At 39.3% G+C, this 12,901-nt stretch overlaps 1 protein-coding gene across 2 annotated transcripts in view; it reads right to left on the reverse strand.

Annotated features, from left to right (window-relative positions):
• The window catches only part of TRAF2 (TNF receptor associated factor 2), a 98,694-nt gene that overhangs the window by 34,784 nt on the left and 51,009 nt on the right, over positions 1-12,901 (reverse strand). For both annotated transcript variants that reach the window (XM_089675038.1, XM_089675037.1), the window contains exon 6: positions 7,757-7,855. In XM_089675038.1, the coding sequence (XP_089531164.1) occupies positions 7,757-7,855 (99 nt within the window). The remainder of the gene's footprint in view (positions 1-7,756; positions 7,856-12,901) is intronic.

Consider the following 12,901-nt stretch of genomic DNA (forward strand, 5'->3'; position numbering starts at 1 on the left):
TTTTTTACAATTTGGTTACTGACATTACTATTACAGATTAAAGGTCCATTCACCCCAGATGCAGTGGGACCAAGCTGGGCAATTATTCCAGTGGAGTTCCACTGCATCACATGGTAAAATGCCAGTCTCCAGTGTGCCCAATTCACACCACTGAGCTGCAGTGGTGTATGGCCACGGTGTGATGAAAAAGTGCAGTGCATGCACTACTTTTTTGAGCTCACTACAGGGCAGAGCGGGCCATCGCCTCACACCACACGGTGGCCAAATTAACTTTATGAAATGCCTGTGTGATATTTGAATGACGTTCATGAAAAAAAAAAAAAAAATGGAACAGGGCTGTACAGAGCAGCGATTGCCACCAGACTGCACCACACACCAGTCGCTGCTTTACAAATGCTACAGTCAATTTAATCAGACATAACTTAAAGCTGAACTCCAGAAATTATATGTTTTACATACTTGCATGATATCGGGAGGGTTGCTGGAGATGCTGTAAGTCACTGTAGTGCTCCACGCTACATACAGTGAGAACCGTGAACTTTCAGGCAAGTGACTTCCAGTCTGTGTACTGACCACAGTAGGTCGCTGGTTTGGCACTTTTGCCATTCATGTATTTTGTTTTTCCCAATACAAGATCTTCTCTAGATGGATGAGGTGTTGAAGATGGGCAGAGGGACGGTGAAGTCCCAATCTCCACCTTATTCAATCAGAACATGACTTTCACTGTATGTTTCACCCGCTAATACAGTGATTTATAGCATTTTCACCAACCCTTCAGATATCAGATATGGATACTTGCATCAAGCCAAGGTAACCCAATGAAAGTATGCAAGAAAAATAATTCCTGGCGTTTAAAACGATTTTTGGATTATTGATGGAAACTGGGTCATCCAGAGTAACCAAACAAAAACCTGGTAAGTACAAACAAACGCAGACAGCGTTCCTGAGGAGGTTCAAGCCTTAGACCCTTGAGCTACAAGAGCACTAACTCCTTAGATGTGGCATGTTCCCAAAGTTTTCAAGCTATACGTCACCTGGCCAAGTTAATTGCGACAATAGGCACTCAAAGCCAAGGGTTCCAATTGTTAATGACCAAACATAATTGGAGTGCCCACAAAACACGCAGTAGGGACTGAAGGACTAATCCAACATTATAAATTAATTTAAACCTAAACTCTAGGGAATCAGCTAATTGCATACATACACACCGATCAGTTATAATGTCATGACCGGCCACCCAATACGGAGCAGGTCCCCCTTTTTCCGCCAAAACAGCCCTGAACCACTGAAGCATGGAATCCACTAGACTGGGTCTGTGCTGAACAAGGCAGGATCTATACTTTTTCAAAAAAAAAGGGGGGGGGGGTCTGTACTGAGGAAGGAGGTCTATAATTAGTGGAGGGGGGTCTATACTGAAAGGGGGGGGGGTGTCCTGTATTTTGTGGAAAAGGGGGTCTGAACTGAGGGAGGGGGATCTATTCTAAGATGGATGGTCACTCCAGCTCTCTGCAAACTGTGTACAGGTATTCAAAAGAATTGGAAAATGTCAAAATTTGGACGGTTCCCCCAAAATCTTTGCATCGCGCTCTCAACATGTAAACAAAGTTCTGAAATAAACTCTATAGCTACTTGGAGTATCTTTGCATGTGGTGGAAGGGGCGGGTCTTGTCTAATATATCCCACCCACTTTTAGATGCCATTGTAACAAGATAATCAATGTTAATCACTTGTCAGTGTCCATACCATAAAGGCTCACAGGTGTGTATGAATTGGTTTACCTACCAAAGGATCAGTATGCTGCACAGCCAGTATTGCAACCCACACAACCAGACAAATCCAGAACATGCTGATCAATGAATAAAGTATGTTCACTCACATGCAATCACTCTGCCAGCTTGAGTGCTGCTGTGCAGGGGATTACAGGAGCTGATAACAAGAGAACTCAGGAGCTAATCAGTTCAGCATGACCGCTGGGCAACTTATTTTTAGGAGTCCAGTCATGGAAGCCTCAGCATTTTTCCAGTGCAGGTTTCCTTTGAATGCTGTTGTTCCAGATCAGGACAAGTGGGTGGCCTAAGTAGTTAACTTTCTGAGCAGGTTTGTGCAGTTCAGTAAACAATACGCAATGTGATGGATCACATGAAAAACTGTTCAGCTGACAAAAGCCCCACTATTAAATGTCATATGAAAAATGAGATCATTCTAACCTTAACTATGCATGACCTACATGAAGCATAATAGCAGTTTTGTGTGTCAGTCTGTACAAAAGACTTGTCCGTTCTGACATGCAGTAACCAATTTTATTTATACTTAACTTCACAGTAGAGGTATTATAGTACATACCTAACCAATAAGTCCAAAAATTGCTAAAATGTTATAGTTCTCTGCCATCGGCTATAAACAAAAATGACTGCATTTAGATTGCGGATGTGTTTAAATAGAAACTTCTGTAAATATAAAAGTATTCATACCCCTTGAAGTTTTCCAACTTTTTTCACGTTACAACCAAAAACATGTATTTTATTGGGATTTTATGTGATAATCTAACATAAACTGGCACATACTTGTGAAGTGGAAGGAAAAGGATAAATGGTTTTCAAACTTTTTTGCACATAAATATGTGAAAAGTGTGACTCAACCCCCCAAATCAATACTTTGTAGGACCACCTTTCACTACAATTAGGCTGCATTCACACCTAAGCGTTTTGTAGAGCAAAGCTCGAAGCTCCAAAACGCTCAGGGGGAAAAAAAAATAAAAAAATCAATATTACTCTATGGAAACGATTCACGTCTCTACTTCAAGTCACCTGAAGCAGAACACCTGAAGCTCAAAAAAGTTCTAAAGCTACTTTTGTAGCTCAATTTGGGAAGATGCGCACGTTTTTGGCTAAATTTTTATTCCCATAGAAAAAAATAGAAACGTACGATTGCCACATTTGTAATGCGTTTTGTGCGATTTTTCTGCTCAGATGAAAATATGTAAAATAAAAAATAGCAATAGTATACGAAAAAATCATGATAGATAAATCATAAATAAATCGCAAACACCTAACCAAAAAAAAAGAAAAAAAAAAAAAAAAAAGAAAAATTATTATTAAAAAACTCCTGAGCAAAAAAAAAATAAGTTAACAACAACAAATTATTGGTATTTTATTACTTTTTTAGGTTTTAGGGGGTTAAGGTTATGGGTTAATTTACTATTACTATTAGTATTTATTCATGATTATTTTTATTTGTGTATTTATTTTACATTATTTTTTTTGTTTGGATTTAGGTATTTATTATTATTAATAATAATTTGTTTGATATTTTTAAGGGTTAGGGGGTTAGAGTGTAATATTTATTTATTAATACCTAGTATTTATGATTATTTTTATTTACTTGTGTATTTATTTTACATTTATTCATTTTTTTAAATTATTACTACTCTAACAAAAAATGAGAAAATATTAAGTAAAATACTAAAAATAAATAAGAAAATAATGAAACTACTAACCCTAACCCAAGCCCTAACCTAACCTTAACTCTAACCCCTTATCCTAACAAAACAAAATAAAAATTGAACAAGTAAAGCAGAAAAAAAAAAACCTAGCAACAAATGATACAACAAATGATATTTTTCTCTATTGGCTTATAAAAAAAAATGCCAAAGCTCAAAAACACCTATAAATGTGCAAAAACCACACACAAAAAAAAACAAGCACAAAACGCTGAAAACCACTATGCTCAGATGTGAATGGAGCCTTACAAATGCGAGTCTTTATGGGGGTTGTCTGTACCAGCTTTGCACATCTACAGAATTACATTTTTGCCCATTCTTCTTTGCAAAATACCTCGCACTGGATGGAGAGCGTCTGTGAACAACAATTTTCAAGTCTTGCCAGATTCTCAATTGGATTTAGGTCTGGACTCTGACTGGGCCATTGTAACACATGAATATGTGTTGATTTAAACCATTGTATTTCCATTGTAGCTCTGGCTGTATGTTTAGGGTCGTTGTCCTGCTGGAAGGGGAACCTCCGCCCCAGTCTCAAGTCTTTTGTGGACTATCAGGTTTTCCTCTAAGATTGCCCTGTATTTGGCTCCATCCATCTTCCCATCAATTCTGACCAGCTTCTCTGTTCCTGCTGAAGAAAAGCATCCCCACAACATGATGCTGCTACCACCATGTTTCACAGTGGGGATGGTGTGTTCAGGATGATGTGCAGTGTTCGTTTTCCACCACACACAGAGTTTTGCTTTTAAGCCAAAAAGTTCCATTTTTGTCTCATCTGACCAGAGCTTTTTTTATGGCTTTCTTTCAACAACGGTTTTCTTTTTGCACTCTTCCATAAAAGGCAAGATTTGTGGAGTGCACAACTAATAGTTGTCCTGTGGACAGATTCTCCCACCTAAGCTGTGGATCTTTGCAGCTCCTCCAGAGTTCCCATGGGCCTCTTGGCTGCTTCTCAGATTAATGCTGTCCTTGCCCAGCCTGTCAGTTTAGGTGGACGGCCATGTTCTGGTAGGTTTGCAGTTGTGCCATACTCTTTCCATGTTCTGATGATGGATTGAACTGTGCTCCGTGAGGTGTTCAAAGCTTGGGATATTTTTTTTTTAATAACCTAACCCTGCTTTAAACTTCTCCACAGCTTTATCCATGACCTGTCTACTGTGTTCCTTGGCCTTCATGATGCGGTTTGTTCACTAATGTTCTCTAACAAACCTCTGAGGGCTTCACAGAACATCTGTATTTATACTGAGATTAAATTACACACAGGTGGGCTCTATTTACTAATTAGCTGACTTCTGAAGGCAATTGGTTCCACTGGATTTTAGTTAGGGGTATCAGCGTAAAGGGGGCTGAATACAAATGTACACTACACTTTTCAGATATTTGTAAAACATTTTGAAAACCATTTATCATTTTCCTTCCACTTCACAATTATGTGCCACTTTCTGTTGGTCTATCACATAAAATTGCAATAAAATACATTTACGTTTTTAGTTGTAACATGACAAAATGTGGAAACTTTCAAGGGGTATGAATACTTTTTCAAGGCACTGTAAAAATATTAGTATCCAGTTATATTGTGTACATTTAGGAAAGAATACAGGTCTTTTTTTAAAACAATCTACTGAGCTGGCCAAAACCAGCTCTTGAGGGACCTCAGATGAGGACTTACTAAATATTTGTAATGGGTAATATGATATCTCTCTCTGGAGTCTATACCTCTTTTCATACAAGAGAGGATTTTGCTCGCTTTAGAAACCGCAGCTTGGCATTGCATGCCATTATTAAGCTTGTGATCTACCAGAACTCCCAGATCCTTCTCCACCATTGATTCCCCCAGTTGTACCCCCCCCCCCCCCAGTATGTAAGATGCGTGCGTAAGTTTAGCTCCCAAGTGCATAACTTTATATTTATCAACACTAAACCTCATTTGCCACACAGTTGTCCAATAAGAACAGTGCATTGAGGTCGGCTTGTAAATTGGAGACATCCTGTAAGGACGTTATTCCACGGCACAGCTTGGTGTCATCAGCAAAGACTGAAATGGGATTTTTAATCCCAGCCTCTATATTGTTTAATAAATATATTAAAAAGTAAAGGGACCAAACACTGAACCTTGGGGTACACCACTGACTACCCTAGGCCATTCAGAGTATGAATCATTAACCACTACTCTCTGAATACGTTCTTTTGGCCAGTTTTCTATCCATTTACAAACTGCTTTTTCAAGCCTGCAGATTTTACGTTACACATTAGCCGTGTGTGGGGAACTGTGTCAAACGCTTTTGCAAAACCCAAGTATACAGCATCCACAGCTACTTCTTTGTCTAAAGATTTGCTTACCTCCTCATAAAAAAGAAATCAGCAAGCTGTGGAGGCATCCAACAGGAGCGAGGGGCCAAGAGAGCCTGCGGGGGACCCAAGAAGAGGAGGATCCAGGCTGCTCTGTGCAAAACCATTGGATACAGTAGGCAAGTATACCATGTTTGTGATTTTCCAGGAAAAAAAAAAATGAACCTTTAGAAATCGCTTTAAACTAACAGGTATGTAGTTACTTTGATCCCTTTTTAAATATTGGCACCACATTGGCCTTATGCCAATCCAGTTGTACTATGCCACTCATTAAAGAGTTTCTAAATATTAGACACAATGGGTTTGAAATGACAGAGCTCACTTTTTAGGATCCATGGATGTATGGAGAGCAGCCCTCATCCCTGGAATATTTGCTCTCTTAAAGTTAAGTGTTTTTATCTTTCCAGTGTGTGTTTGTTCACAGCTAACATTAAATGAAATCATGTTATGATCACTGTTACCCAGATGTTTTTATATGAACAATAGTAAGAAGCTCTTAATGGTTTGCCATTACCAGGCCCATTATTCCTAGTATCATTCCCAGTCGGGGCCTCTATGAACTGTACCATAAAATTGTCTTGTAATAGGTTTATAAATGCTTCCCCTTTAACTGTTCCAGCAGTGCCAATATTCCAATTAATATCAGGGTAGTGAAAATCCATCTACTCAAGGAGCTAAGTCTCCACCTCCATATTAACATGCATCATATCTTTAGGAGGCTCTCTAATCCTCAGTGGTCCATCCTAATTTGCAAAGAAAAAAACACCCTGTAGAAAAGGTGCATTAATATTCATTAAATGGCCATTGGTTTTCGGAAGATTCTGGAGTTAAGGCTAGCACACATGGGCCGAACATCGACCAGTTCAACAGAAACCAGCAGACATTCGGCCAGTGTGTACAGCAGCCTGTCCAACAGAGGCCAGTCTAACAATCAGCTGCTGTCAAATGGGCATGCTGGAGAACCAGCAACCAGATCAACAATTGCAGTCACTGGCTCGTTGGCAGCCCCTCTGTCAGAGCAAAATGGCTCAGCGAGGGAGATCACCGCACTAACATTGCTTAGTTAGTATGGGGGACCTCTGAGATTTTTTTTTTCAAAAAGGCAAGTACAATTGAAAAAACTATTTCTGAAAAGGAAAAACACTGGCGGTATGCAATTACAATGCCTAATTTGCCTGGACTGTTACCTTTTTTTGAGTTGGTGACAGGGTCTCTTTAAACCATCATACAGCTTCTTCTATCTCTCACGCACTCCACTTTGAGTTCTGGGGTCTGTACTCCTAGTATGCCTAATATGAGCAGCTGCCGCTCATCCTGCTGGTATTTATACTCATTTTTTGAGTATTTTAACATAAAAGGACAAGCTGAAACACACAAAAAAGGTACGCAAGTGCACCCAAAATAGCCATATGGAATTATGGCAGTGGTCTATCCATATCTGAGACATACCAGAAGCCAGGGGCTAATATAGCCCACCGTGATCCACTTATGGCTAAAATATCACTTTTAGGTGTAGGAATAATTCAAAGGGTACAAGGTAAAGCTTTCAAGCACATGTGAAAATGAATTCATAAGTGCCTATGAGTAAATGGGTCTGGAGCTGCCTGTCAGCTGGTAAAGAGATACAGTAAATACAAAGCAAAATGGCAGAGATGAAGGTTGAAAATAACACTTCAACTATTTCTAGAAAAATGTTATTTAATTTTTTTGTTTTTTTTCATACACTGAAGAGTTTGTTTTCACATATTTGTTTTTCACCATAACATCTTAGTACGAGAGGGGAATTTACAGCTATTTTATTTATTTCTAGGAAAAACTGATCATGAGACTGCAATTCCTATTTGGTATGCACATTTATAGTTCAAGAGCTCAGAGTTTTGGGCACAAATCAGAGGACGCAGCACACCTCACCTCATACTCCTTGATAGTGCCTCTCCACGAGCAACCATTATTGTTGCAGACGGCAGGCAGACCTTCCACCTCTCGCCGTGCAGCGTTATCAGGAAATGCCTGCAAATGATAAAACAAAAACGTACCTTTCATCATACAATATTTATCACACACAAGTAAAATATCACACAAATATAACAGATAATTGCTGACTGTTCTAGAAAACTACACTTTGATATTTCACCCATTAAAGGATTTGTCCACCCAAAGGTGACATCTTTGTTATGTATATGACACAAATAAGATCTTTTTTCCAGTTTCAGCCCAAATCGAAGTTCTGGTGTTCCTGTCCATGTTGGGAAGATGTCACCTTGCCCCATTCTGCATTATATAACGTAAGTTGGAAATCCCATACTCAGAGTGGGACCCCTCCCAACAATTGAGGCAGGTGGAAAGACCTGGAAATTGAAATGCAATGATATCCTCAACATACTCAAAGAGAGATACAAGAAGTCATCGTGTAGTTTAACGCTCTGGTATCTTAAGAAGCATGTCAGTTTGGGTGGACTGACCCTTTAAGAGTAAAATCAACTCTACATTCACTACAGGACACAGCAGAGAGAAAAAAAAGAAACTCCTGCATCCAACACATTCAAAAGTGAGTTGTATACGAAGATTCTATGGGTAGTGAAGATGCCACAGAGGGTGCCAGGACAGGAAAATATACATTTTCTTAATTTACAGCTTTGTGGTTTCATTTTTATTTCAGTAACAGAGCGACTAATTCAAAGCACTTATACAAGAACACTCCTGTTTTTTCCTTTGACATAAATCTCAAACACTCTTTGAGAGTCATGAGCCAGCAGAGCATATTTCAGTAATAGCAGCCTTTAAAATGGGTCAGTCAGCCCAAAGATTTTTTTTTTCTTTTTTTAAATGACAAACTTCACCACCCATTGGCTTCATTCTCTTGTTCAAGAGATACAAGCAGCCAGTGGGTGATTTAACCATCCCAAACCTGAATCATTCAGGTTACATGACGAATAAAATAAATCCAGCATCTGAAATGCTGGAAAAAGCAGATTTTGGGCAACTAAAAATTTACTTAATTTAGGTTGATCAGCCTTTTTTTTGGACACAAAATTAAAGAGAGATTGAACTTGTGGTATGAATGTCCAGGCAGCTACAAAAACATGCACACACGAATCAATCAAGGGTGCACATTTATACTATGCAGGCATACGGGAGTCCTGCTGTTAGACAAATCTTTGATTTTTCTCTTCTTTTGAGATATACCGGAGAAGGCGCTTGCCAGCAGCAGTTGAAGGTCATAGGTACCAGACTGTCATTTAGGCCAAATCAGGTTAACCTGATCACTTAATGGCAGAAATTTAGTAATGCATTCTAGAATTCTATTTGCTTTCCCCACTGCTTGGTCACACTGTTTGCTCATTTTGCAATCATCTGAAATAAGTACCTCAAATCCTTTTCCTCTGTAGTGCTGGCCAACAATGTACCCCCAATGTTGTACTCTCTCAAGGTATTCTTTTTCCCTAGGTGCATTATTTCACTTAGTAACCATCATTACCTAACCATTGTGGGATGTTTACCCCAATGTGTAATATTTGTTTTTATTATTCATGTGCGGACTGCCCCCCGTTTTTGAAGTGTATAAAAACCTGTATTTTTGTTCAATAAAGTTATTACTTTGGTTTTACCTCAACATCTTGACTGTGTATGATGCTTGAGATAAAGGGCCAGTATTAGCTATCAGTCTGCTGGAAGGTTTGGAAGGCAAGAGGTACTGTTTGGCAGAGGCACCCAGTCAGGGTGCCAGGCAGTTCGTCACAAGGCGGATCCCCGGGATTTACACACAAGTGAAAATCCAAGCCTATGATCTCAGTATTGAGAATATTTCTCATCCAAGGGAACAATGACACCATTATGTATTATCTTCTCTTTCACCTTCCAGCAATGTACTGGTATGTCTGTTTACTGTTCTGTATCATGTACTAATGATGCATTGCATTGGAAATGTCTCCCTAGCAGTACATGTAAAGGAAAAATTCATGTTCATGGCTTTCATTCAAGCACAACTGCAATACACCAGGTCAACTCACCACTTACATATTCCCTTGCTATAATGTGTTGTTTCTGGGAATAACTGAGATATCTAATGCCTCAAAAAATGGCTGCATGCTTTTGTTGAACAAATTATTAATGAGCATTAATATTTCTAAGAAAGTACAAGACAAAATATCTCCCCTGGGACTTTTGTTGCAGCCAAAAGGATAACAAATAGGAGTAAAATATCAAATTTTATTAAACAAAATGCCAGTTTAAGTCCAAATTGCTGTGGAGATGAGGGTTCTTCAGGACAAATTTTAAAGCAAAAAATATTTTGCGGTATATATTCTGGTAATCAATGTAAGTGATATAGATTTGCATTTATGACATGAATGTTATGCCATACAAATGTCTTGCTCTATATACAGTGGATATAAAAAGTCTACACACCCCTGTTAAAATGTTAGGTTTCTCGATGTAAAAAAATGAGACAAAGAAATTATTTCAGAACTTTTTCCACCTTTAATGTGACCTATAAACTGTACAACTCAGTTGAACAACAAACGAAAATCTTTTAGGCGGAGGGCAGTAAAAATAAACTAAAATAACATTGTTGTCTAAGAGTGCACACCCTTAAACTAATACTTTTCTTGAAGCACCTTTTGATGTGATTCCAGAACTCAGTCCTTTTGGGTATGAGTCTATCAGCATGGCACATCTTGACTGGGCAATATTTGAAAACTCTTCCTTGCAAGAACACTCCAAATCTGTCAGATTGCGAGGGCACTTCCTGTGCACAGCCCTCTGGCTGGGCCATTCCAAAACTTTAATCTTCTTCTGGTGAAGCCATTCCTTTGTTGATTTGGATGTATACTTTGGGTCGTTGTCATGCTGAAAGATGAAATTCCTCTTCATGTTCAGCTTTCTAGCAGAAACCTGAAGGTTTTGTACCAATTGTGACTGGCACTTGGAACTGTTCATAATTCTCTCTACCTGACTAAGACCCCAGTTCCAGCTGAACAAAAACAGCCCCAAAGCATGATACTGCCACCACCATGCTTCACGGTGGGTTTGGTGTTCTTTTGCTGATGTGCAGTGTTGTTTTTACGCAAAACATATCTTTTGGAATTATGGACAAAAAGTTCAACCTTGGTTTCATCAAACCATAACACATTTTCACACATGCTTTTGGGAGACTTCAGATGTGTTTTTGCAAAATTTAGCCAGACTTGGATGTTTTTCTTCATAAGAAAAGGCTTTCATCTTGCCACACTACCCAATAGCCCAGACATATGAAGAATACAGGAGATTGTTGTCACATGTACCACACAGCCAGTACTTGCCAGATATTCCTGCAGACATCTTGGCAGCTTCCCAGACCAGTTTTCTTCTTGTATTTTCACCAATGTTGGAGGGACGTCCAGTTCTTGGTAATGTCACTGTTGCACCATATTTTCTCCACTTGATAACGGTCTGCACTGTATTCCATGGTACAGTCAGGTCCATAAATATTGGGACATCGACACAATTCTAACATTTTTGGCTCTATACACCACCACAATGGATTTGAAATGAAACAAACAAGATGTGCTTTAACTGCAGACTGTCAGCTTTAATTTGAGGGTATTTACATCCAAATCAGGTGAACAGTGTAGGAATGACAACACTTTGCATATGTGCCTCCCACTTGACAAGGGACCAAAAGTAATGGGACAGAATAATAATCATAAATCAAACTTTCACTTTTTAATACTTGGTTGCAAATCCTTTGCAGTCAATTACAGCCTGAAGTGTGGAACGCATAGACATCACCAGACGCTGGGTTTCATCCCTGGTGATGCTCTGCCAGGCCTCTACTGCAACTGTCTTCAGTTCTTGCTTGTTCTTGGGGCATTTTCCCTTCAGTTTTGTCTTCAGCAAGTGAAATGCATGCTCAATCAGATTCAGGTCAGGTGATTGACTTGGCCATTGCATAATATTCCACTTCTTTCCCTTAAAAAACTCTTTGGTTGCTTTTGCAGTCTGCTTTGGGTCATTGTCCATCTGCACTGTGAAGCGGCGTCCAATAAGTTGTGAAGCATTTGGCTGAATATGAGTATATAATATTGCCCGAAACACTTCAGAATTCATCCTGCTGCTTTTGTCAGCAGTCACATCATCAATAAATACAAGAGAAACAGTTCCATTGGCAGCCATACATGCCCACGCCATGACACTACCACCCTCATGCTTCACTGATGAGGTGGTATGCTTAGGATCATGAGCAGTTCCTTTCCTTCTCCATACTCTTCTCTTTCCATCACTCTGGTACAAGTTGATCTTGGTCTCATCTGTCCATAGGATGTTGTTCCAGAACTGTGAAGGCTTTTTTACATGTCGTTTGGCAAACTCTAATCTGGCCTTCCTGTTTTTGAGGCTCACCAATGGTTTCCATCTTGTGGTGAACCCTCTGTATTCACTCTGGTGAAGTCTTCTCTTGATTGTTGACTTTGACACATATACACCTACCTCCTGGAGAGTGTTCTTGATCTGGCCAACTGTTGTGAAGGGTGTTTTCTTCACCAGGGAAAGAATTCTTTGGTCATCCACCACAGTTGTTTTCCGTGGTCTTCCAGGTTTTTTGGTGTTGCTGAGCTCACCGGTGCGTTCCTTCTTTTTAAGAATGTTCCAAACAGTTGTTTTGGCCATGCCTAATGTTTTTGCTATCTCTCTGATGGGTTTGTTTTGTTTTTTCAGCCTAATGATGGCTTGCTTCACTGATAGTGACAGCTCTTTGGATCTCATCTTGAGAGTTGACAGCAACAGATTCCAAATGCAAATAGCACACTTGAAATGAACTCTGAACCTTTTATCTGCTCATTGTAATTGGGATAATGAGGGAATAACACACACCTGGCCATGGAACAGCTGATAAGCCAATTGTCCCATTACTTTTGGTCCCTTAAAAAGTGAGAGGCACATATGCAAACTGTTGTAATTCCTACACCGTTCACCTAATTTGGATGTAAATACCCTCAAATTAAAGCTGACAGTCTGCAGTTAAAGCACATCTTGTTTGTTTCATTTCAAATCCATTGTGGTGGTGTATAAAGCCAAAAA

The sequence above is a fragment of the Staurois parvus genome, unplaced genomic scaffold (assembly GCF_062004578.1).
Source record: "Staurois parvus isolate SC_StPar_1 unplaced genomic scaffold, SC_StPar_1.0 ptg000154l, whole genome shotgun sequence".
In the NCBI taxonomy this organism is placed as follows: Eukaryota; Metazoa; Chordata; class Amphibia; order Anura; family Ranidae; genus Staurois; species Staurois parvus.